This window comes from Varroa destructor, unplaced genomic scaffold (assembly GCF_002443255.2).
Source record: "Varroa destructor unplaced genomic scaffold, Vdes_3.0 BEIS01000001.1, whole genome shotgun sequence".
NCBI lineage: Eukaryota > Metazoa > Arthropoda > Arachnida > Mesostigmata > Varroidae > Varroa > Varroa destructor.
The window spans coordinates 60,515,656-60,542,701 of record NW_019211454.1 but is presented as its reverse complement, the minus strand read 5'-3'; the positions used below and the strand labels follow the sequence as shown (position 1 = coordinate 60,542,701).

The following is a 27,046-nucleotide window of genomic DNA, read 5'->3' as shown; positions in this document are numbered from 1 at the left end:
TATATTACCATTTTACTAAAACGTTTCAGTCAGTATAGTTCAATGGTCACGGGTATATTCATTTTGCACGCAGTGTCATCAGGAAACTAGTAGACATAAAAGCGAGCCATACGGTCTCAGTTAAACTGGCAGAACCTCGTGCAAAGAAATACTTTCAAGTAATTCTTTATGGGTCGAAAATTTGAAACAACAAACAAAAAAAAAACGACGAGACGTTCTGGGCAGGTTAGGCTAAAAAACCTGGATCCACTATCGTGTCTACGCGATGGATATCGAGCGCCAACCTACAAACCGATACCCCATGGCTCACCTACTGTTGGCATCAATCTGCTTGAAATGTTCCTCAACAATTTTAGGGATCGCAACATGTCTCACGTTAGTAGTCCGCGGTGGTAATGTCTTACTGCTGTCCCGAGAAAGGCTGGAAGCTAACGAAGAAATAACAGTAAGCGGTCTTCGATCTATTCGCCTTATTGAGGGCCCTGACCGCGCTTTCACTCTAACGGATGCCGAATTGAACGGCCGTAATTGAGCTACGGGCGGAACCGCACACGGTGTACGATCCGATTCATTTTTTGGCTTTGTCGAACCTCTACAAGACACACGAGTACGTGACGTGCTTGTCGTTGCGGCGGATTTCGACATTTTCACAATGCCACGCTTTGTTGTTTCATACAACTTGATATAAGTGCGATAATCTGGCTGTATTGAGCGTATAGCTGCCCGATTTGCTATCAAACCCTTGATCGTTCGCAGTGAACGTTACCCAGTAGCAAGGCTCGGCCATAACTGACCATCGAGAGAGCTTTAGTAGGACTTGAAAGGACGACAAAATGACTCATCTTCAACAACTACATTGAAATTATCTTTAGACCTCTGAAGTTCGCATAGGGGAACAATGTAAAGAAAATCTAGTATTTACGTTAATAGGAACAATTTACGTCACTCACACAATGGAAACAACATATGCTGCACGATTTATGCTGGTAGCTACGAAAATGCAAGAAGAAGCTAATGGCACGGGACTTTTCTTAACTGTGCGTCTGCCGAAATGCTATACTTTTAGGTGGCGCTATATAATGTTGGCGTTATATAGTGGTTTCATAGGACCTACCAAAGTGGTCCTGATTACGCGCTGAGGCTGTTTGCGCTTATTAAGAAACCAGTCAATAAGAGTTTATCGTTTCGTAGTCACCTTATTTTACTGTATCTATTGGTCTCTATCCACTGACGTTTCTGCTGTAGAAAATATACGAGCTGCAGAGAACGGCAAAAACTGATTTAATTCTAGAAAAAAAAACAGACCTACGGTTGAAGCTATAAATGGGTGCGGATATTTCTGCACAAAAAGGGGAAAGGTCGTAAGCAATGACTACTCTTACTGATCGCGTTTATTCACTTCAATATTCGACCTTGCGATCTTTTACAGATTCTTCACGACCGTTTTCATCAATAATATTTATCATGTTATCCGTAAGATGACAATACCCGTTTACATTTGTTTGATCTATTATTTTAGTGTACTTAGCCATATTGATCGAAAACAATTATCGCTTTTCTGCCTCTGAAACAGAAAATAGGATGCCCGTTGAGCTTACTTTTTGTGATTGGTTTAAAGGCCCATGCAGCGAGGACTATTGGCACACAATTGCACACATGTAACTCCACTGGCAGGGCCTTATGTTGCTAGAAAATTCGATACAATAGTGGAACGGCACAAATGTTCCACAAATAACGCGTGCGACGATGTAAAAGTGCAGTCACTCGACGTCAAGGGCTTTGTCGGCCCCCATGGTTCCGAGTCTTTGTTTTGCTCCCTTCTACCATGCAAGCCATATCTGCGGCACGATTTCACAGTCAACCCACAACACAGACCAGGAACTACACAATGGTTGAAAGGAACTTTCCAGTCGAAGTCGATTGCATGCTTAAATAGGCACATTTCTAGTCTCTGCCAAAACTTTTAGTCAGAACGCATCCACTAACAAAAACCGGCCAACTAAACACTCTCTCTATACATGTCCTACAACTATTAACAGCTGTTTACGTCGAGGTAACAGTCGTAGACTGAAGGATAGCCCACTGATTTTGCTTTTAACGGACAAAAATACAATGTCTGCTTTCAGAACTGTTCAAACAAACTTGTCTACGTAGTTAAGCCAAATGTAGTTGATTAGAATGAAGCGTTATGCACCTTCAGCGTCCTGTTTCAGTGTCCCATATTTATTCAACATCTGATGCAGGTCAATTGCCTATTGTAGTTCGTTGAAATGAGATGATATCGTGTCATGCTTCCGATGTATGTAGTTTGTTCTGCCTAGCAATTTTGCGACCCTTAGAGAGGTCTTTTGATTTCTGATTAATTGAATAATTATAGAGTCGTTGTTTCACACTATAGCGGCTTCGCTTGTCTAACAAGCTTCTCGGGAACCTAACAAGCGGAAATATTAGCCGCAGCATCGGGAACGTTTGTTGCAAAGTTCTGCCACTGGCTTGTTTCGATCGTGTAGTCCCAAAGACATTTTCCGAACCCCAAAAGGGCGAATGAAGAGCCGCCAGCTCCTTCTCGTTGCAGTAAATAGCTGACTTATGTGCTATGCCTTTCCAATCTCTTTATGTGCATATCGTGTTGAATAGATTCATAATACAGCCTTAGGCCGAATGTCGGAATCACCAGCTTAATCCGCATTTCCGCACACATTCTGTCACACTTTAAGAGCAATACTCTTCAAGCCTTGTTTTCATCTACCTTAGATCAACATTCGTTCTACGAGCATGATAACTGCCTATTTAAAGAATGCACACTTTGCCTTAAAGAATTAAGTACTTAGTGGTTTATCATTTTAACGAATTGGTAAAGCGAGGTGGCCGAATTCGGAGTATATATGGACAGTCATCGAAGGTGACACTGTGTTGCTATATGAATTACGCTACGATTATGCAATTAGGAAGTGACCTGATGGGCTCGAAGAAAGGGGTACAGGAGGGCGGCAGGCGCCCACTTGATAAGTGGGAATTGTCCACGGAAGGACGAGCCATATCAGGCTACTATAGCAACAACATCAGTGGCAGCAGCAGTACCGAATTAGCTATTTTCACCAGTACGCCTGTAACAAGGATTATAATTTGGCCCCGCTCATTAATCGTATCGTATTATCGTTGTTGCAGTGATTAGTTAGATCATATTTCTATGATCATGTTGTTTTCGGGATGGACGCTTGCCAACGGGCAGTGACTTGCCACGTAGATCTAGCGTGTCATATCATGCTAGTTCTAGTTCTACTACTGCTGTTACTACGGTCGACTTCGGTTGACCGGCAACTCCGAAGTCTTTGAAAAGCCAACCGGAGCTTAACGTGTCATCCTTGCTGCACCTAAAGACCTTTCCGGCTCCGAGCGGGTCTACGGCACCCTCTTGCTTTTTTTTCCAGTAAGAAACAATGCTATTGGGGCATCCTTTCGACCGCTGAGGACTAATTGCTGATTATATAAAGCAAACATTATTGCACATACGAAAAGAAAATGTTTTTGCCATACACACACAGTCATAACTAGACTACCTTTGCATTTTTAGCAGTCGTATTCCAAGTGACAGCTGAACGGTTATAGCAATATGGTGCTGCCATACGAACAAAACAGAGTTGCAGCGTACGCTCGATTTAGAAATTTACAAATTGTAGCACAGAATTTAATTGTTTCCCTAGGGCTTCTTTGTGTGCGATCGTATTGAGCGAGACCGGAGGAGACGAACCAGAACCGCTGAAAGAGGATACAGATGTGTATGCTTGTTTTAACTTTAAACTGATCGTTTTGCGTAAGAAGGGACATTTTGCGTAAGTTACGAAATGTCATTTTCTATAGTTTAACTTAACATCCGTAAGCGTAAATTGGACGTGGTATGCCTGAAAACGAAAGCTTATAGACATTCTAGAGCTAACGCAGATTCTTTCTGTCGAAAATTACAGTTATCCCGCGCGAAGCAAACGTGATTTTATGAAGCTTCATGAAGATGTCGTTGTTATCTGTAATTAAGGGTGGTCAAGATGGAGCTGTTCTGAATGAGTTTGTTCATCTGTAATAGAGGTAAGTTAAGTTTTTTGTACGCGTGAATAAAACAAATTCGCCAGTTCTTAACTTCAGCTGTATTGTGTTGCGTTATGAATGTGACATATTTGTTGTACGACCTCATATCATAAATGTTCTATTATGAAACAGCTTCCTATTTTAAGTATTCGATACATACACACTTATTAATGTTTCCGATAGTTCATTCAGAGTGGCTTGACTTCAAAGATCAAGTACACTATATTTCGTTTATTGAATTGTCTGTTTGATCCGCCGGTATATGGCCGATTTTATGATGCCTTTACGTCTTCAAAATCACAATAACGAGGCAACTTCACGTCAATATGTCTCTTCGGTCATCAACGGTTGCCCTAGCCACTGATGATTTATCGACTCGAAAAGCTACGTCCTTCCTGCTCCATTCATTGTCATACTTGAATTTTATGAACTCTTCATTGATTGACGACGGATACTGCCGAGCTAAATAGCCCTCAATTTGATTTCGGGACAGCTTGTGGAAATTAACCAGTTTTCTTCGAACCCTTTTACTTCATTTTAATCGTCTATAATAATATCGCCGTAGTTTTTAAGGTGACATATTATATCTAAGGGCCATGAAAGAAAGACAACGGGTGCAGGCTGACAAGAGCATAACATCTGTCATGAGATCAGCTAACTACCGGTTATACACCAACGTTCTTAGTGGGCCTAATTCCTATTCGAATATTTAATAGCGTAACTATATTGCACGAAGGATACATGTTATAGCTAATGAGGTGTAGAAATGCCTAATCCTCGTCCGCTGATTGTCAGTCACGCAGATACGGTTATTGTAGGTGTCACATAGGCTCAAATCAGACCAGAAAACAGACAATGAATTGACAAATAGTAATTAGAGTTTATTACTATACAAATGCGTCCCCAAATAGAAGAGGAAGATATACCTTTGCGAAAGTGTGTGATCGACGAGAAAATTCCGTCTTTATAAGACAATGTCTTTTTTATTTCCTGCAAAACGATGCGCTGCCCACATCATCTGACATTGTTGTAAGCCTTTATTTTTGACTCAACATAAAGGACTTGTTACAATTTAAAACGTGCCGCCGAAATATTGAGTTTGAACCTGTTCCATACCTAGACCCCTTTGAACTGTGCCCTCTGCCATGATAGAAACTTCGTTATTGAGCATAAGGAGGAAGCAGGAGATTTAAAACCCGCATTGGTTCTTTTTGACATCTTTTTGGGAAGACTACATCTTTGATCTGCATCTGTTCGATTTACTATGAATTGATTTAGCTGGCAACTCACAGCAGTTTACAGCTTTTGTCTAAAGTAATATTTGAATCAGTCCGAGATTAGGGTTCCATGGTTGAAAGCCCCATAGTACCAGTCGTAACAGAATTTCGCCAAAACAAAAGGACGATGTTTCAGACATGAGCGATGAGAGTCAATAGCTGAAAGGAACCGAGACGAACGTGCCGTTACGTTGCCACCCGTTTTACGATACACCACCAATTATGTAGGGACGGGCGCTTCCACGAACCTAGAACAACGTATTCTTAATAGGTGCAAGGCTAAACCGTGCAGGCAGGTGCTTTCTGGTGGTCCTGCTCGGGGGCCTAGCACGCCGATGCAATAGCAGGCTAAACAGCTTTTAGTGCCTATAGGTGTTACAACAAAGGATGCCGTACGAATGATTGATCATCAGTGACCCTGCAACCTATATATTTATATAAATATACTCTTTTGTATATTTTTATACAAACATGTTGTTGAATATGTACCACCACAGGCGAATAAGCGTTATATTTTATCAAGCGAATACCTTAGCAAGGTCTAGTATGAATAGTAATGCGTTAGCCTAGAACTTTTCAGGAAATCGGTTTATTTAGACTTTTTGATCTACTGACAAATTTAGACGCTGCCGAATCTGATTATAAATAGAAATTATTTAAGAAGCGTTGCAGTCTCCTGCCTTTCTACAGATATAAAGCTTTCGAGTTTTGAGTCCGGTGGCACCGTAAAGCTACGCTTCGAACGGTCAGCTCCAGCGACAAACGAACTGTGTCTGTGTCTGGTTTCCAGTTTAACTATCTAATGCATCGCAAAGTTTATTACGTAAACAATTTCCCACTTCATCATCGTCAAGACAGGTATAAAATGTTTAAAAAATGTATCTATATTTGTAATCAACGATGTCCCTTTATTTAATCTTCCCATAGTCAGGCGTGAAGATACCAAGAACGTATTATATAAGAATGAAGACTATTTTAAATGAAATTTTAAGATGTTTCAAATTAGTGGATTTCGGGCTGCTAATTTTGGCCACGCTCGATGTCAAACATACGCGATACATAACAGCTAATTTTGGTTTACGAACCGTATGGCCTTTATAAGACTTATGTCGTTGGGTTTTGAAATGCAGCGTCCTTAGGTACAACCCGGTTTGCAAAAGAAACCTCGAGCTTCGAAGGTCGTTGAAACTAGACGTACTGGCGATTTATCGGCATAATGCTAGACACATTGCATTGTAGTGAAGATATCCGTATATTAGAATCTTTTCGTATAACTAGACTATGTTTTCCATCAATTATCTGCCATGCAAGATGAGGACCAATCCTCTTGCGCTCTAGCGGGTGGTAGCACGCCATCGCAGCTAGTTGCGAAAGTTTGAATTATGATAGTGTACGGATCGTCGGAAAGCCGGGTATTCTTAGCGCGTGCTATCAGCTGCACGTTCACCGTTACCCTGTTTACCATCATTCTAGCCTTGATTACAATGTCACCGTAAAGAAGCTGTGTTGTTTTTGTAGTTCCGAGTACGTTGTGTGTACATACCACGGTATAGGTAAATCATATGCAATGCCTCTTGTTAAGCGTACATTAGGCCTCGTTTTATAATCATCTTTCCCTAAATATAGAATGTTTAATTGTTTGTCAAAAGCAATGGTTTGTGGCGGCTATCCGGGGCAATCTATACGGGCAGCCGCAGTTGTCGTAGCTGAACTAGTTAATTAGTTAGCGTTCTTGACATTTACAAGGCTTTCGACTCGTTGCAACGAGATAATTGGTTAGCAATACTTTCTTGGTTTGAGTAGAGTGCAGGTCCTGTTTTTTTTTCTTTTTGAAATATGAATCGGTAAGGCTGTTCTGGCAAGTTGTGATAACGACAAACATAAATTTCATTTAATTTTTTGAGTCTCGCGTGTCGACGACAAGTACTTTCAGGCTCAATTTTTCTCCGAGCAAATATTCAGTAAAGCTGCACTAGCTAGCCAGGTCACTTTTTAGATTCTTTAGGGGAACAGGGTCTGTGTACCCTCTGAGGTTGAATTTGCCATCGTTTGCCGGTAATCAATCATCGAGACAGTTGAACCGTTTCCGTTTGCTCACAACTCGTGAATGATTTAACAATTCGAAACCCTTTGATTTCTAATGGCCAAGCAATCGTACTTTATACTACATCGAACTGAGCAAAAGTCATTGAATATATATATATATATTATATCGGCGCTTGGCTGCTGTAGCTTGTAAAGTTTGCCAAAGCACAAAACAAAAGTGATATTTGTATGAGACTGGGAAATACGCTAAATGCTGCCTGATCATAGACGCGTGTCAGAAGTTAATCAAACTCCGCATTTAAAGTATCGTTGGGTGTCAATCGTTTAGGCTAACATGTGATTGCTTTCGTGCGTAACACCTGGATAAAATATATTTGTCAGTACACAGGGTCCCCACAAAAAGCAACGTTTGACATGCTCTATTATCGATTTGCCTCTGGGCTGCTGTCGGGAAGTGCTGCTACCGGTAATGACGTACGGTAGCTTCAAGTTCTATATAGTACATGCATGTGTCAAGGTAAGAGGTGTCACACTCGACCGTAGGGAGTGTACGTCTTACAGCAATATATGCAACGACTGCTAGTCTAATACGATGCTGAATCATTGTTCTGCAGACGATGCATCAGTGACCATTGCTTCCCTGATCTATTTGTTGTTAGCTTTAACTAGAAACAATTTTCTACGAACAATTGCTAATTACGTAATAATCCCAAGCATTTAGGTAACTAAAATAATTTCAGGTCAGTTTTTTTTTATTTGTAGATTCATAATTCTTCCATAATCGATACTGTGAGCAGAAGCGTGGACCTTGCACGCAAAATCTTCTACGAATATCAAGCTCAACTGCTGCAGGGCTCTCTTGATAAAAATCCTACCAGTACACCCCAGTGTCCTGGAGGCTTTCGAAAGGAGAAGGTGACCGTAAATCCGTAGACCTAAATATAAGTAATGTTAAGCAATTCGTATTTTCAACATTGGAAGAAGAGCTCAAAGAAACGGTAGTTTTGAATTCGACAGGATGTTGTCGGACGCCGTACGCCCAACCGTAGCGTCGGGAATCTGCTGAGGTTGCAAGCAGTAGCTTCTTAATTTACGAGCCTATATGTCTGAAGCTTTATGTCCGGTATCGCCGCTAGGCATTCCTTCAGAGAGTTGGCTCTCAGCGTGAAATGAAGTTTGTCTATGCCCAGGTTCGAACCTAGACCGCAACGTGTCTCAAAGACTAGTAGGCCATGTGTTACACACTAAGCTATCACGATGACGATTAACGAACCTACCGGATGTTGCAGGAATCAACGTCGTCTCGCCTTATACAACATTTCTGTAATACTCATGGCATGTTTTCATCTACTTAAGAACGGTTCTAATAAACACTTTTCAGTTTCTTTAATTAAGCGAGAAGACGAATTTATAGAAGGATAGGTGTCGCATGCCGAGGTGTCAAGTATAGATTAATGTATTTCATTGTATATTTTCCGCAACTTTTTGTTGCCGCAGTGATGGCTAACGAGCCAAAAAGTACGTTCCCTTCAACTTCACTCCTTCGACACACATTAACATAGCTGTAGATGCTATTTATGTTGACTGACTGCCGCGAAGGCTTGTACGTACTGTTTCAAATCGCAATGGGGACTATGAATCATCAAAGCTGACAAACAAACTGGTGTTACATTGTACGTTTAAAAAAAATAATTTCCAAAGCCAACGGCGATTTATGCCTTGACCACAAGTCAACTATTGTAGTTGCGTAAGGTTTCCAGGTATGTAAAAACAAGCAATTTATTCAGAACGAAAGACTGCTAGAAAAGCAAATGCCACCCTTACACGGCATATAAGACACCTGAATCACTATTTAAAACCTATCAAGGCCTGATTTTTCATAAGTAAGTAAATCATATTTCGTAATAATCTGATATCATAGGGAACCATAGGGTAACTGACTGACATAGCTAATACATTGTATTAGGAAATTAAGGTATTTATTGTCAAAGGATAAATTTTTGTTCAAGTCACACACGCATGTACGCATATGCACACTATCATCAGGATTAGCCATCTCAAGGGTAAACAGCTTCCGTTGTTAGCGGGTAGCAACTGCTCGGAAAGATCTGCATAGCCTCATTTAATTAGTTTTAAGTAGCGTAGAAATAGCCCCCACTAACTAGCAAGTTATTAGGTATAAAGGCACTTGGTAGAAGTTGAGGGTGAAACAACCTTCCTGTTGTCGTTGTCATTGTCGCTGCTGTTCGCCAGTCATCGACAAATGAATCTGGTTGATGGCCATTGCCTCGACTGTCTTTGGTTTTCCAGTTTCGGCTCAACCAAAAAAGAGAAATTCGTTGGAAGTACTCGGTTCAGATGAGTTCGCTACGGCGACACCAACTATACCGAAAGTAGTAGAAATCACAACGTTAGAGAACAATATGGCAAGCATCGCTGCTGACTGGCCGGTTAACGGCTGGTACAGAGGGGTCGATGCTGATACCGAGGCGGTTACCAACTTATTGGTATTTACTAACGAGACAAACAATACGACTTTTGATGTCACCCAGCACGTTAAGAAACAGCAAAGAGACCAGTCGGAGGCCGGAACAGTAAATAGCTTCAAAAGTGCTCATCGAAAGAGCTTTTTTTTATGGCAATTTATCGATGGTATGCGGTTGAATCAAAGAAAAAATTGTACCATGTCTACAACTAAAAAAAGGCTGTATATTGACACCTAAATATGGCGGGTCTTATTGCGATGACAGAAATAAATAGTTGCGAATTGAAACGCAAAAGCCCCACGTCACAAACTGAACGAGCACAGATCAAGACCAGTGAATGTCGTGTTTCTCACACTACCCCACCTTCAGCATCCTGATGACCACGGGCGTGGCTGTCCCGCTTATCCACTAAGAAAGATCACGTTTGGTCAACAGCGTGCCGACATTTTCCATGGCCTTGAATAGTCGTTCGTCAGGGAAACCTCTCCTATGCCGACCGTTTCATGTTCGACTCTAACGTCTTACCAAGTGTAGTTTACCTAGAGAGGCTTTCTACAATCTATAAGCGTACAACGAGGGCCTGCTTATTTGAGAGCTCCATAAACGGCAATGTAACGATATTATTAAATTATAATCATGCAAGAAAAAGTCACGCTTATTTAGAAATGAATGAATGATCCATATAAGGTATACGATGTATTCAAACGGTCTTTTTTTCTCATATAAACTAAATTGAGTTAGCTCAAATATTGACTTGGCTTCCAAGTGGCTTCACGTGGTGGTCTGGGTTCGAATACGGTCGTTGACGCACTTCATTTCGTGCTGAGAGCCAGCCATCTGATGAAGCCATCTAACAGTGGTGCCAAACATAAAACTTTCAACAATGAGTTTGGCTTCAGAATAACAAAATGTTACTTTATTAGTAGAAAACTACCTCCTTTGTCAGGAAAATTCGTAACGATCAATTTAAATAATTGGCCATTATACGAGACCTTAGCTGTAATACGGTCCACGGATTAGATGAAAAGTCCACTAACTCGCACCATACGGGAACTGCAACTGCTAGAATCGCATGCCGATTTTCGTCTCGTCCTGATGGGCATGAAAAGGTACAGATTAACAACTGAGGCCCTACTGTATCTTGTAGCTAGCATTATAAATAGAATTAGGACCGCTATCACCTTTTAGGTATCAAACCTGTACGATTTCTCATATAGCACGCACTTACTAGGTATAAAGAACTGCGGTTTGTTCTGACGATTTTGGATTTTCGTATGTATAATTATCGGGTACAGATAAATGTATGTTCATTGTTTCCATTTAAATGCTATACGCCTTTTACAATGATTTCAATAATAAATAAAGGACATAACGTCATGCTATTTTATGCTGTTACTACGTCGAGACGTTGCCTTGCATAAGTGTCGTGTAAAATGGCAAACATAAAAGCTGTTTCAGGTTGTAAGCATAAGCAGATCCAGCTGACATAATACGAAAAATTTACAGGATAAGTACCTACCAGAAAAAAACTAATCGCAGGATATGGCCTATTCCACCTATGAAATCTTTGTGGAAAGTATTAAATAATATAGGTAATAAAATATATAGGCAGGGAACAACAATTTACCCGGTGAATAAAGGTGACAAGAGACGTTGTAGGTCAAAGAGGAATTATAAAACAGCCGATTTCGACATGCAGTCGTACACATACGTTGCGCTGCAGTAGTTTTCGCTGCTGCGGTTGAATATTTTTTTCGATTAGGCAAAACAGGCAAACATCCAAGTTACTGTTACATGCGTAACAGTAACTTGGATTCAAGACGTGCAATACTATTTGCTATTAGTTGGGGCGCGTGATGGACTGAGCTTTTAATGTGTTTGTAAGACGTCAAGCGCAGCAGCATTTTATAAAACAAAAAAAAAAAGTGAAACACATGTCTCTATGTCTGCTCAAAATTTGCACATTTATTCTGACTAGGATTAACGTAAGCAAACGTCCTATTCTGGAACAGGCTCTAGAAGTTTAGTGAATTTAGCCAGGTGTTTATATAAAGCCCCGGGACTGCAGTAAAGCAAAGAGCACAGTATAACTATATATTATTTGAATTTTATGGATTCTACATTCAGGGCCATAAGCAGCATATACTTGCTACGTTAACATCCGCTTTCATTCCACCTCATCTACCGGAGTAATATAGCTATGAAATCGAATTTACAGAAAAGATGGAAAAATGGAAGAAGGTCAGAGCTAAGGTAACCAGTGTCTAGTTTTCTACGAGCCCCTCATGTTCATCGTCTAATCTTTAGGTCCGCCTTTGCATTCCCCAAGTAGCCAATGCCAGCTCAAGACCTCGTTCACAAGCCGGCCACGGGCATGCTAGCTAGTGATCCTACGAAATCATTCGTGTTCTACTCAAGTGACAAAATGACAAGTTGTACCTGAGCACACAGCGAGAGTTGCGGGTAGACGCGGTTCTCCTTTTGCTCCGCCTCCAAATTTCTTTTTTGCGCTATCGAAATTGGATTTTTATAGCTTCAACGCGTTGCAGACAATAGGTCGAACATGTGGCTGTTGACCGCCCAATACGAGCCACAAGTGAACGCAAAGTGCAGCACCGCTGGCGTTGTAACGTAAATCTACTGAGACCTTTACTTCTCTTCGGCAGCGTTGACGGCAAACGAGCACGATCTCAAATGTTGATACCGGGCGTCGAAAAAAAATGGCCGACAACTCTACGCAGCGGCCATTTGCTGGGATGAAGCAAGCATCCATATACAAATGTGTTTTTCAGGCGTCGTAATACAACATTTTGGCCCTGTGGACCGACTATGTGAAATGATAATACTGAAATGGGTTAATTGATTATTATATTGAACATTTAGTTCTTACCCATCGACAATTGTTTTATAGTAAAATGTAACAAACAGAATTTAAATTAATATTAACCGCCAAAGTTCAAAAAGTGAGGGAAATTATGCCTAAAAAAAAAAACACTTTGAAGACTGTTACGACAATAGTTGACCCGAAAGAAAATCTGGCCGTGTACGATGATTTGTATGGCCATAAATGTCTGTTTTGATTATCAATTAATAATCATAGCGCGTATGTAATGCCACAATTACGATAATTAACATAATTCAATTAATTGAATTGATGGCCTGGGGAAAGATGAACACAGTCGGTCAATATGAAATAAGCTGTCTGCACATGCATCCTTTCTATTTCGTGTATGCCATCATGCTCATAGGAGTTACTCTACAAGATCATAGTAATCATATCTAGTAAAGCTAAATTTGAGTTCCTTAAGAAATTAAAGGAACTGACTGTTCGTGACGGAGAGCGATGTTGCAACGCGTCCCTTGGCTGACCTTTGCAGAATGATATTATATGTCTCTATTAGTGGGGAACTTAAACTATGTTTATCGCCATCTTCACGCTGAAACAAGAAAGCTATGTTCTAGACACCCAATAATAATTAGGTTAACTCATGTTGTTAACTGTGACGGTCTTAATAGCTATCCCAAATGATATTCTGTGTAAATTAGGTTGAAACTTGCCGCATTTACTTTGTTTACTCTGTTTCAACAACCATGTCGAAATTTCTCCACAAGACAAAAAGATATCGCCATACACACAAATTTCGCTTCGTAGTTGTTATTACTTGACTCGTTGTAGCTTAAGGTGGTTGGCCTTAAAGAGGCGTTGAGGTTCTATTGGAAACTGTACCGCTACGAAGAAGTTTTGAGAGAAAAGTTAATATAACTAAAGCTAAACGGCAAGTAATTTCCGTAAAGTTGGCTGAGCATGAAGTTTTTACTTGGGCTTTGTTGAAGTTATCCGGTTACATCAGTTTTGCAATGAATTGCCCGCTCAGTTAATGGCCGTTCACAGCTGTGACTTTACAGCGCTCCTAGGTTAGAGACAGCACCTTTTTTGTTTCGTGCGTTTGCTCTATTTGTGCTAAAGAACTATTAGCGTGACAGTTGTTGGACGCGAAGAAGGAGTGTTGCCAGGCCACGAAAATTGCAAACTTACAAATTGTCCATTTAGACGAACAAGCGCCCCTTTCAGATTTGTAGGGTATGTTACATGCAAAAACTTCACAATGAATTTCATCGTTTAACGAACGTATGCCGGAACTAATATTTCGTCCTGACCCAAGAGTATTATGAATTAGATTCATGTATTTATGTTTGGTCTGGGGTCTTCTCGAAACCGGATAGACCTTGCCCCGTGCCCCAGCGTTTAAACATGACAGAAAATATCGACCAACCATTACTGCTGCCTGACTAAGCCTATAGTGCGAAAATAGGCTAACATAGCGTATATTAGATATGGAGGTGTATACAGTAGTTTCTCTAACGTCAATACTACGCCCATGATGACCAACGTCACTGGGATCAGTGCTTTCTGGGTCAGCTATTGAAAATACAATAATTTAAATGGTAAAATGTGTTCACTGTGCCTGGCATTCTAAAAATCTTCTATTCGGCATAATTAGCCCACGCAATCGATTCGATTGGAAGTCAATGAGCAGTCAGCTTCGCTGCAACCCATAGTAGTCGTTGTCGTTTGCGGAGTTGGACTTACGTGATTCTTCAATATCGTAGTGGCTATAGAACATGGACCGCGAAGGCTGCTGATCAACATGAATGAACGATCGCTCGTAGCCTGTAGAAGCAATGAAATTCCCAACATGTATTATCAAAACGTAATCAGTCGCAGATGTCAATCCAGATCATAGTAGTCCGACTGTTCTTTACGATATTGAAGCCATATAGTAGAATATGTGAGCCGACTCGTATACGACACGAGTTTACCGCGAGAAAGACCTCACCGAGTCGCATCGAGACTCTCGATGAAACGAGCTGAATTCATCTCTATACTTGCTTGAAGCAGCCCAGCAAATCTCCCGCCAGTATCATTAGGTTGAGTTATCAAGAATGAAGGCGAACGATCTGAAAGAGACAGTTCGCGCAACCCCGAATGCTGGAGACTGTCACAATGCGCTTAAAAAACAAGGAACGTAACAAGTTTAAGTCTGTAGCAGTAATAGGGCACTTGAGTCGGCGCGAACCCAGGGGCAACGCCGGAACTAATCTAGTCCCATATCATATTAGAGAATATAAATTTGCGTCCACAAGTTTGTCAGTAAAGTTTCCACATTTTTTAACCCTGAAGTGCTCACGACACTTCAGGGTTAAAAATCGACTTCACGACACAAAAGCCTCTAAACAGCGTCTAGAAAGCCCGTGCAAAATGAATCGTCGGTAATTGTAAGTATGTAACTCAAAAGGCAGAAATTCCCTTCGTATCGTAAATCATCATCTCGGCCGGTAAAGGTCCTTTAAAGACATCAATAGTTCTGTCTGGAAGAATCAGATCATTTCTATTGGAAGGTTAGGTTAACTTGCGCTTCCACTAGAAACAGTCTGTGTAAAGCCGAGTGATAGGCCTTAAGTTGATTTGTTGTTATATGTAACCTACTGTATGAAGTTCGAAGTGAAGCACAAAGTAATGATAGAATGGCAAAATTAGGCATAGAAGGAAATAAAAGCTAATATCACTCTTGCGTTAGGATTTTATTAGCCATACTCCATATACTCTCTCGTTTATATCTGACACAGATGCAACAGGTATCGTTGTGGATACTATTATATAAATGTAAGTGTGTCTGTATCTTTTGACCCGCTCAGTTCCTTTTCTGTTATTATCAAAGCCTATATATGCTTCGATATTGCCAAAAGTGGTTAGTTTTACTATTCTGTCAATTTATTTGCTGGCTGGTTAAGGTACATGTACTCATATATTGTATATAATATTACATGTACGTTCCTAGACGGGCCTTTGGCCACCTAAAGCTCTAATGCGCTCGATTCGATTGTCCGTTTGCCTTACGCGTCTATGAAATAAGTGCTACGATCTAAGAGACAAAACAACAATACCCGGCCATGAGTGGCAGGCCCGCTTACTTCAACCGATCCTGTATCCTTTTCTGATATTTATAAGCCGGTCCTTGAAGCAGAACGCGTGAGAGAACTAAAAAAAAAAGGACACGAGTGCCTCAGACATTTTCCAGGCTAGCAAATGTCATTGTGGAATGATTAAATATTAGAGATACATAGAGGTCTAGATTTGAATGTGGGCATAGACGTGGTTCAAAAATTCGTAACCCTTATCGATCCGCCGGCAGGTTCAGCATGAAATTCGTATATAACAGACCACACCACAATAAGTAAGGCCGAAAGATGATTTCGAATTCGTGACACCCCTTTCATAACGCGCCTTAGGTGCCTAATAGATTATTGAAGTTCCACGCCTGGCAAGCGTTATCTCCGATGATCTTGTCGCCTTCAATACGAAACGTAATATATTTAGATAGTTTTTTATGTGTAATGTATAGCGATCGACTGATAACGACGGAGGATGCCACCGATTTAGTATCTGAAGTGAAGACACGTGGGAAAAACCACAGCCGGCGTTGCGTCGTTGTCCAGCAGCTTAGGGAAGCTCGTGTACATGCAGTCTCCATTTTTGGTAGCGCATGCATTAAGAACTGAAACGTCATACATAAAAAGCAAGTGTATATACATCATATATATCTTGTACATACGTGGATAGTTTGTCTCTTCTAAGCAGCACGCAACGACTCATGCGGCCACAGGGAGTATGTGACGATTTCGGTGTTAAGGCTATGTTTATCTCAGTCAATAGTTTCATCCGATGCAGCATTTATTACCGTATCGTATAATAACCAAAGAGTCGAACTGATCGAATTCGTCTCAATACAGCAGTACCGATCTTCGAGATCCTCGCTATGTATCTCATTCAGTGCCGGTCAAGGCGAGCATGTGAGGATAGGCACGGGCCTCACTTAGCGCGTACGGTATGTGTAATTTTTCAAGGACCAGCTGATACTATCATTTTATGATAAATTTCTATCATTTAATTTTACAGTGTCGATCTCTCATTTTGTCATGTGAACGACTTAGCCTCAGTAAACCTCACTGATTGTAGAGTCATTAATCATCAGGCAAATTTTTTTGGCTGTGATCATACGAGAGATGCCCTGAACATTTCTCCTCTTTTCTGCTAAGATCATAAAAGAGGTAATGTAATGAAAGATTCTGATATAATTTTTCAGCGTATCTAAGCAACAATTTTTGCCCTGTTTCTAAAAAAAACAATGCCGTCAATAAACTACTACTACGTAACACTGCAAGCTGGATACCATCTAAAGTAGAAATAGCTTAATGCTCGGTTTTATTAGATATCGGTTAGGATGTGAAGTACCGTGGTTGTGATCATAAAGATCTGGCAGGCTTTTTGGGAGCTTTCTGAAGTAAGCCGAATTTTGCTCTGTGTTAAATCTGATTCAACCGTCGGATGAGCCAGGACAAGAAAACCTAACATCGACATAAAAGGACTTATCAGCGCACCTATTCGCCCATTAAATCACGTTAGGATTAGGTTAGATAAGTCTTCAAGAAAGCAACAGCGCTCAAAAGACTTCTGTCATGCTGATAGATAACAGTAAAATTTTCTACGAGCATTAGAGAAGCGGACTTATTTCTCTTAACGCAATATCAGGACTACGCTTACTACGTGATGACCGAAGTCATATATGCAGACGACCTACGTGACGCAACCCGTAGATCGCCTGCAATGAAAAGCACAGCAACGAAACAGACCTTCTCCTAGAACTGGAAACACGTTTATATAGATCAGCAGCCGCTAATGCTAATTAATTTATTGTCATTTACCGTAAATGTAGAATACGTCCTTAGAATTAGATTCAGAGAATTTCATTCCTTTGATGAGATTTTTATTGAAGCATTAAAAAAAATTGTCATTAACAAAATTATAATAACATATAATGATATTATACTTTTAATAGGTAAATTATTATGCGTTTGATGCGTAATAGTGACATAATCATGTATCAAAGCTCGCTCCAACTTTAGAGGCAGCCTTGTTGCCAGACAATTCTAATGGGAATAACCAGCTAAAGTTATTATTAAAACCTGTTTTTACTATTGTTAATAATAGCAATTATTATTATTACTAAGTATTATAATTATGTCTTGTATATTTGGTTTTTCTTATAAAGGGTAGACTAATTGCTCACTAAATATATTTAGCAGTACTGTGAGCACGTGTGGGGTTAGCGAACCGTAAGAAGGAGGCACAAACATGGACAATACATACTTCGGAGTACTCCACCCTGTTATACTGACTCATATCCTTTTTACTTTACGGAACTGCGAACTTTTTTCTGCGTCACCCTTGTCTTCTGCAAACAAGCTCTGATGACACATGATTTAAAGTTCATCAACTAATCTCAGATTGCCGAATCCAATCTATCGTATCGTGTAACAGAAGTGTACCGGCAAATATCAACGGTTTGCGCCGTACTAAGTATAAAGAGCTTTCCATAAATCTTGCTGAAGACACCTCTTAGCCCATATCGGTTTTTGGCAGGAAATATCGTGTGATCTCGTCTAGAACTAGAACAGACAAAATCTAATCAAGTGTAACACGCAACAGATTCAACAATATTGGCGTAATTGTTTGGCACCGAAAGTCTGTCCGGCAGTTATATTTACAGCACACGTGCGTACTTGCTACATGAGTTATTACCTAACAATAGTATAGAATACGATGTCACTGCTAGCGAAGCTTATATTGCAACTTATATAATACCATAACTTATGGGGTAAGTATAATATTATCTGCCTTACATCAGGCGGTGTTGCTTGAATCTACGGGGCAGAGTAAATGACTCCATAAGCAGCGTTGGACATCATAGAGTAATGGTGTGGAACGATAGTACATGTAATATCCGTTGGGCGATTCCCGTACAACAATACCAATAGGCGAAATCAACTTCAAGATGAGCAGAAGTGAGACCTAACAAGATCATCGTGACTTGCTATTTGGAATACATATTCGTTCTATGAAATGTTGTACGAAATCTTAAAATAGACCTGTACTTCAAGCTTCATCATAGCGGATTACCAATTCGATAAGAAATACGAGTGTTCGCTATATGACTTGAAGTTCATTAGGCCGCGTCGCGCTAGTAGCGTGCAGTGGTACGTTGTTATCGTGAGTGCACTTTGAAAAAGATGGCTGAAAATGCATCATTTGTAGGTTATTTTTAGGCCAAACAATTTTGCCTATGTTTGCTCTGTTCAAGCACCCGACAACGCAAGGTTCAGTGCTGAAAATTGGATTCATTAAATCTAATCCTTTAAATAAAGTGGGCTTGCTTATTGTGTGCTTCAAGCTCAGAACACGCGTCCAATTTGACGTAAGGTCAGTAAATATTAGGTACTAAACGTTACTATAGGTTTCAGAGCTTCAAAGCTATTCTCCAATTTGCTTCACTGTTTCACTTCAATTTTCAAGCGCAAAGTTTTGTAAATGTTTACTGCGCCTCACTTGTAGGCTGTTAGCGATGACTTATGTGACACAGACTCATTATATACATTATAAAATATAATAAAATAAAAAAAAAAATAGTTTCAGTTAGAAGTTGTTTTTCATGGTACTATTCGATTAGCGGAACTCAAATCTTCTCATGCACGTCGCACACCTGCTTAAGACCATGAGTAAGCTCCAGCTTTCATTATACAGAAATATTATTGCTCAACCTCGACAGGTTAAGTTAAATAATGAAGTCACATTGCCCGTCAGGCAAGTCATATTAGAAATAGAGTGCCTGCTACGAAACTTCGTTCTTTGCAACATTGACTTGATAACGAAATTTGATAAAGAGCTGTAATTATGGTCGTGTTCTGAAACCATATACGGTTTCCTGGACGCCTTAGCGACTAGTCCTTTCCTTGCGTGTCCATGAAACACTATTCTAAAAAATTATCGGTACAAGTTCCTGCAATCGGTGCGCACAATTAAGCTAGTTTCATTTGTTCTATCCTACTGACGCAATCAGCGTAAATGCGGCCGTGAAGATGATCACTTGAAGTAACACAGTTAGGCTGATGCTGAATCTTAGTTCGAAACCGTAATCAGTTTCTCGTAGACGACACCGTTGATACCCAAGGACGACGGTGAAGTATTTATAAGCTCAGAAAAACATGCTTGACACGACCTGTAGATTGCTTAGTTTGAAAATCGCTTGCATATGGGTCGAAAAGGTCTAATTGGTAAATAGCTATTGGGTCTGGGAGTGTTTTCAGACCCAGAACTTTGTACGACGCGAATCTTCGAACGCTGCAACTCACAATTTGCGGCTCGAGAATTTTTTAAACATCAGATTCAACGAAACCCGTGAGATGCGTGCGCTTAGCCTCGTAGCTAGGAAACCTTCAGCTTCACCTTACTCTATCGTTATTATCGAAAAATTTCTTGCAAAAAACGTATTTTTCGAAAATGGTTTGCGCCAATTTGTAGGCTTGAACACACAACTTGGTTAATATGTCTATCGGTACACTGTTTACGGTCGATCGGAAAGAATTTGCCCTTGGACAATCGTCATGTAACGCTCACGGGACACTCGGAAATCGCGGAGTGTTTGTGGTCACTGTACTCAAGGACAGCATGCCTTCGATATTCGCCGCACAGGCTTCAATCCGATCGAGTTGGTTTTGAAGAACAATGCGCACATCGTTACTGTTCCTTATCTAATCCGATGCAGCTTGTTAATGTATCAGTAGTTGGGCTATTTAAGAAAGAGCATTACGTTGCGCAGCAGAACTTCATGTAAACCTATGGCATGCAAATCATCGTCTTTGATCTGCCTGACTTAACAGCATATGATTATAAATATCAGCTTCTCTAGGCATAACCCCGTTTAAAAAATAAGATTCCTCTTAATTTTGTTGAATGGCCAACTTATGAATGACCCATAAATTAATTCAATCAGTATTTATTGAAAATTCATAAATCGTACTTAGCTTCTTTAAACCACAGTCGTTGACGAATAAATTGGTAATATATTTCTCTGTAACATCATTTGTTTTCAGTGATAACTTCATTCTTCTTTCTTTTATATTTAGTTAGTCTGAAATGAACTAATTGTTTGAACTCCTGGATCTTTTTTTTTTGTTTAAAATTAATAGAAAAAAAAGCCGAGATGTTAACAAATATTTGTATACATAAACACAATTTGTTTCACGTCAGGGATGCCTGGGACGGTAGCAATCGCTGCGAATAAAATTTCATGCCTTATTCACTAAAACGTCCTCACTGTTTCATACAAATGCAGAATTCCAATTACGCATTTCTTCTACTAAACATGGCAGACCTGTTTTCATAAAGGATCAAAGCGTCTGAATCGGGAGAATTAAATTATCCCTGTCTTAGAGCTTTGATATTCGGTGCAAGGATGCATGAATATATATCATATTCTGGATGGCTTACCTTCGGTAATGCCAAATACGCCTTGACATCAGGGCAGTATTGCCCCGCCGCCATGGCTTTTGTTGTACAGACGAATGTCATGTTCTACGTACTCCTCTCCCTGTCATTCTAGCTCTTGTTTCCTCTATCTAACTATACATGCAATCGTCGTAAGTACACAGACGACACGATATGTTATCTAAAGAGCATCTATTATTAGCATTTATGGATTTTAATAATAATGCCACTTATATTGGTACCGTTTTCGTGATGGCCATCAGCATTCCTCGCATCAATCGCGTCTAGGTCTTGTTGGATCGAGGTATCATCAGTGTCTACTTATAATGTAGCCCTATTCAACCTGTATTTTTCGCATAAACTGCCTACGACACATTGTGTTAGGATAGCAGGTTCGTCGGAGTACAGGGACCGAGTTTACGGACAGGCTAATAAATTTATAAGGGAAATTACTCTGAAACTATCTAACAGCTCAACACTAAGATGGCAAACAATCGCCGCTTCATTTATAACCTGTTTCTTTAACTGCAAATGACATCACGAGACAAGATGGGCGGCTGAAATCTGTGTCGCGGTATAATCGAAAAACACGGCTTATAAAACCTTACAGCCATTAAACCTTGTCAAAAATAGATGACCGAGGTGCCGTGCACTTACGCTATATGGGCATTCGATTGAAGTAAAATAAGCGTTTCAGGTAACAGAATAAATATGAAAAATAGAACCCAAAAAGATTAAATTTTTTTCCCTCTTCATACCATTGCGATCATACATATCCGTCGGCCTCAAATTATCCACATCCAGAAAAGAGCGCGTATTTTATCTTCAACTACACAAGCCGTCGGTGCAGTTACGGTTAAGGACACAGGGTCTTGGCCCAATGATCTGGAAACGTTAGCTTTTGTTGGTTCCAAAGATTCGGAATACGGCAAAGAAATTGTTTCCGACAATATGCTAGCTAAAGGCCTTTTGTTAAGGCTAAGTTTAAGTTTGTTACCGGAAAGCGATATTGAGGTATAAGAAGGAATGACAGTACAAACACTAATTGCGAAACTGACAATATATCTATAGCAAGAGCCGTGACTAACATAATATAGAGATGTGCTTCTATATTTAATATATAAGTAATAGAAACAACGATTCTTTCTAGGATAATCCCATGATCGAGGTATCACTTATTTATATGGCGATAATAAGCTTAATCGGAAGTTTACTTGAAGGCAGTCTGAGTCGTATAAAATATTTCGATGCTGGTCTTGGATTTATTATATACGTTATCATATACCTAGAAGACATTAGCATCCGAACTTAATTAGGATATAGACAACGTAGTGGACAACAAACCTGGAAGTCGAGCTACTAACATTAGAGTAGGTTTTCCATCGAGTCCACCGTTCCGGATCGCGTTCAAGCTAAGCGAAACACTTCTGGGTGTACATCATTTCATTAGAACGTTATTCCGTTGGATTAACTTCCCAAAACATACTTTCGGTTTCATTGTGGAGATCGCGCTTTCTAATCGTATACGAGAAATGTTCGAGTCTGTATTAGATAGCTAGAGAATGCTCACAGAATACGCAAATCAATTTGGGCAGTTGAGCTTAATGCGAGACGCAGGTCCCTTTGCAAAGGGTTAACAGCTTATTGAATAATGGCCTGCCAATCGTTAGGCATGGGACAATACTATTAAATTAAGTTTTACTGATACGCAACCTCTCAATTGAAATTTGTCCAACTCAAGTCAGGCGGAATAGAAATATATTCTTGGCAGATATGAATATCACAAAAGTATCGTGTTCGATCAAACGGCTTGATCATATTAGACATTTCAGTGACTCACTACATCATTCAACCCTGGCTAGGTACGATATACCTCCTTGTCAAGACACAAAAAAAAGTTTGATCGGCTTTTAGCATAATAGTCAATGATGTTGGCACAGCAGACGCTATTAGTACAGGTTGACACTACTACTACCGTTACCGTTGCGACGCGTTTTATGGTTTGTCTCTGGACTTCTCCTCTGTAGCTGAGAATGCTACAGTTAAGATAAGTATCATGGTTGTCGAATCTCTACAAACTGGCTTTGTGTAGCTGCTATTAGATGGGGGCCGCGATGAAATGATAACCACAGCTACCACTGCCAGGGCCACCGGTGAGATATGACAGACCAGATAATTGCTTCTGAACAAAGCTTTTTTTTGCTCAAAGGAACTAATAGACAAGAAATCTGACCGCATTTGGATAGCTGTATAATACCTTCGATGAAAATGATTCGCTCATTTTCTTCGCATGAGGTCATTTACCATGTGTACGTACGATTGCTGCTAGCCTCGGCTATCCAGCTCGCTCTGTCGACGTAGATCGGCCAAACCGCGTACACGTTTCCTTTGTTAATGATCGTGCTGTTTCGTCCGGACTTTGCGCGTATCGTCTTGACCAAGAGAATTGGCCTAAAAGCTTGTTGCTCTCTGGTCGGTCCAGCAGGAGTTAGGGCACTTTTTTGACCCGCACCGAATACCACACCGTGGGTAACGAGATCCCATTTAATGGTATGGAAACGTCAGCAGGAACACGATCCCTTGCCTAGTATGTTGGTGCAGCATGCACATATTCTTCTTAAATATTTCTCCGGATAAAAGGGGGACGGCACAAAACGGAGACAAACAGACATGCAGATGGACGCCAGACCAGTGAATATCACTCAGAAACAACTATAAGATTATCAATGGAAGTAACAGCGGCAACGCACAAAGGCGAATATTGTTGAAGAAGATTTTGAGATCTTCTCTGCGACGTCAAAGGTGGCAAGGCCGAACTAGGGTCTTCGTCTACATGCTCCAGATGGGGCTCCGCTACTTCGCGTTCAGATAGGGCAAAAGCCAGAAAACAGACTGAACGCAATAAGGAAAAACCTCGAAGGGTGAAACCTCTAAATCTTTGTTCTAATAATTTTATTATTGTCAATCAATAAACGGGTAGCGCGAAACGAAATGTTTACTAACATTAAGCCAGCTAGGTTAATAAACGGGTAGACTCAGTTGTCAAATCGATGTTCTTGCATGCAGCGCTGCCTTCACTTATGGACCAGAAAAGTCGTCTATATTTATAGACTAGGTCCTGCATCTCGTGACGTTTCCATTAGCTCCATACCTCAGGGCTTCTTGTATTGGTTGACGCAATGGAATGACATGAACCCAGATATGATTAAAATGAAAAAAAAAAAGCCTCAAATTGCGGTTTGTTTTAGGTCGGCACTGCGAATTCGATGAAGTTGCTTAGTAAAGGAAGTGAAAGTAATTTTACAGTAATGTTAATGCGTTGACTTTTGCTCTTTTTTAATAAATGCGTGCAGTACAATGTGATTTTTACGTCGATTCATTTGGCAATTCGCTGCTATATCGAAACACGCTTATATTTCATTATATTGTTTTGTATTGATATAGCATGCGAAAGATGACGTTGGAGCCAGAAATTCTTGCAGGTTCGTGATGATTGTCTCGCTTATGTGCCAACGAATACAATTGTACATACAACTATAAACAAATTCAAAGTGTCGTGTCTAGATGAGTCTCTATATTTTTTTCTGTACCAAATCTTTATTACTAAGTTGCGCAGATGCCCCACCAACTACCCTTTATTATCCTTCATCTTCATTAAGATGAACAGTTCAGCACTGAACACGAATCACGTGTACGTATAACTAAAGTGATAAAGAGCTCAAACAGAGTTCTCCGTATGAGTTTCTAAAGATGTAAAGCATTACTTTGTAAAATGTTCGTACACTTCGAACTGAAAGTCGAGTTATGGACCTTTGTCCTTGGTAGTTCTCTCTAGGGAATCCAGCCTCTAAAGATATATGCTTAGTTAATTCACACCGTTTAAAAGATATCGTGAAATGCTGATTCCTAAAGAGGAGTAATATATATGTATTATCCTTTAAGCCCCTATCTTAGTGCGTCGGCTTGCGGGAGTTAGAAGCGTTGTGCAGTGTCCTCATCCGTAATGGTAGGACGTGTCGGCGGAAGTAGCCATGGTTTTATCTCACTTCAACCTTAGGCTCATAAGCACGGACTTACAAGCCCAAGTAGATTGACTAAAGTCAATAGGGAAGGCCCGATAAAGTCACGCCTTATTCGCCGCCTACTGAGTGTCGAAGTGGTCGAGTTCGGCCGATGTTTACAACGAATAAAAGAGGATTTTGTGATTTATCTTGCGCTGGCTTTAGGCTAGTCAAACTTATACGAAGTACTAAGAACCCTTCTGTATGATGACTACCCGCGTACTCTATCTGTCAAGTTATTTTGTCAGGGTTGACACAAAAATGAAAAAATCAAGCGAGCTTGATACTACAACGATGGCTAAAATCTTACGCGAAATTCCATTATTTCTTCATCGAAAAATTGCAAAGTACTCTAACGTAACTTTTTTTTCCAAACTACGTTATTCAATCTACGTACTGTTTCAAATCTACATACTGAATCGAATAGAAGCTTCGTAAAAGTTAGAGGATAGGGGAGCTACGTCTATACTGCTCTATAAGGTAGAAGGTATAATTAAATGTAAATATTCCCACCTGGGGCAAGGTCGTCTAGAATAAGCCTTGTTGCTTTAACTGTATATGGTCTAGCTTCAGATACGAACTGCTCCTTGCTATGAGGGCTTGTTGTAATTTAGCCTCTACCAGTCTTCATCTGTGCGCTGCTACTGCTGCCGCTGCAGAAGCTAGCAATTTCGTAACACTGTCCTCTAATACATTAAACAGCACATTATTTAGATATAAAATACTGCGATGATAATAAAAATGGTTATTGAATAAAACGAGCTTAAGCATATTGAACAGAATAGGGGTAAAACAAAAGTTAGTTGTCATACTTTTGCATCCAAGAAACCCATATTCCCAGTTGAATGCTAAAAAATTTCTGAATGAGATGTTGTTTTCAAAGGGATGGCGGAGCGGGGAGGAGTGGGGGGGGGGGGGGGGTAATAGTTTATTTCCACGTGAGACAAATAAAAGTTATGATATTGAAAAAACTTGGAGATCTTTAGCAAAAACTTAGCTCCTTACAGACCGTGCTTGCTAATCAAAGCTTGCTCGTAGAAAATGGGTGATACATGCATTAAGAAGGAAATGCATGTATTAGCAAAAAAAAGGCGACACTTTCGATACATGTAACGGTTCCTTCGTTCATAATAGCAAGCCCAGTTGGCTTGATTGTCCCATAGCTTTTCCCCAATTCGAGAGATTTTTGCACCTGTTATTAGCACAATTACCATGCGATAGTCGGAATATGCTGTTTGCATCCTTTTACGTGTGACAGTTTGACGTGTATTTTTTGGATGTAACAGTCAATAACAGCCCGGTAATGCCTCCGGCATGTCTAGTTTAGGACTAGCGAGCCTGAACGTTGCAACATGGTTGCCAATAGGATATCTTTTCTTTTACCATTGAGCGTCGACGCATTAACTAAGTGATTATCAGACAGTATTATAGCGAGTATTATTTTGCAATAGCTAAAATAGGAGAAGCTCTTGGGAAGGACCGTAGTACGCTTGTGCTGCTCTTCTAGCTTGCTTTCATTGTGTAATCTCTCATAAATTATTGACAATAAAAGGAAGGTTATTTTTCCTTTACAAAGCACCAGTAGATACATATGGGCAGTAGAAAGCGAGAAGCCCTGGCAAGTTGATGTAGGTGACAGGTAAGGGTAGGTACAATCAAGAAAATATTTTCTAAGTGCTCACAGTCAAAGCGTATTATACAGGACGTCGT

The 27,046-nt window shown here is 40.2% G+C and overlaps 1 protein-coding gene and 2 long non-coding RNA genes across 6 annotated transcripts in view; 1 reads left to right on the top strand and 2 right to left on the bottom strand.

Annotated features, from left to right (window-relative positions):
• LOC111250537 (sorcin-like) overlaps positions 1–850 on the bottom strand; it is a 3,794-nt gene extending 2,944 nt beyond the window's left edge. The window contains exon 1 of the mRNA XM_022805976.2: positions 311–850. Within this exon, the coding sequence (XP_022661711.1) occupies positions 311–645 (335 nt within the window). The 5' untranslated portion in view covers positions 646–850. The remainder of the gene's footprint in view (positions 1–310) is intronic.
• The window catches only part of LOC147758894 (uncharacterized), an 80,446-nt gene that overhangs the window by 36,807 nt on the left and 16,593 nt on the right, over positions 1–27,046 (top strand). For all 4 annotated transcript variants that reach the window (XR_015323709.1, XR_015323708.1, XR_015323704.1 and 1 more), the window contains exon 3: positions 3,966–4,083. This is a non-coding gene — a long non-coding RNA (uncharacterized LOC147758894). The remainder of the gene's footprint in view (positions 1–3,965; positions 4,084–27,046) is intronic.
• On the bottom strand, positions 10,614–13,599 carry LOC111250557 (uncharacterized). Its single transcript, XR_002673423.2, has 3 exons — positions 13,460–13,599; positions 12,332–12,737; positions 10,614–10,984 (listed from the first exon to the last, which is right to left on the bottom strand). It is a non-coding gene; the product is annotated as an uncharacterized LOC111250557 (long non-coding RNA).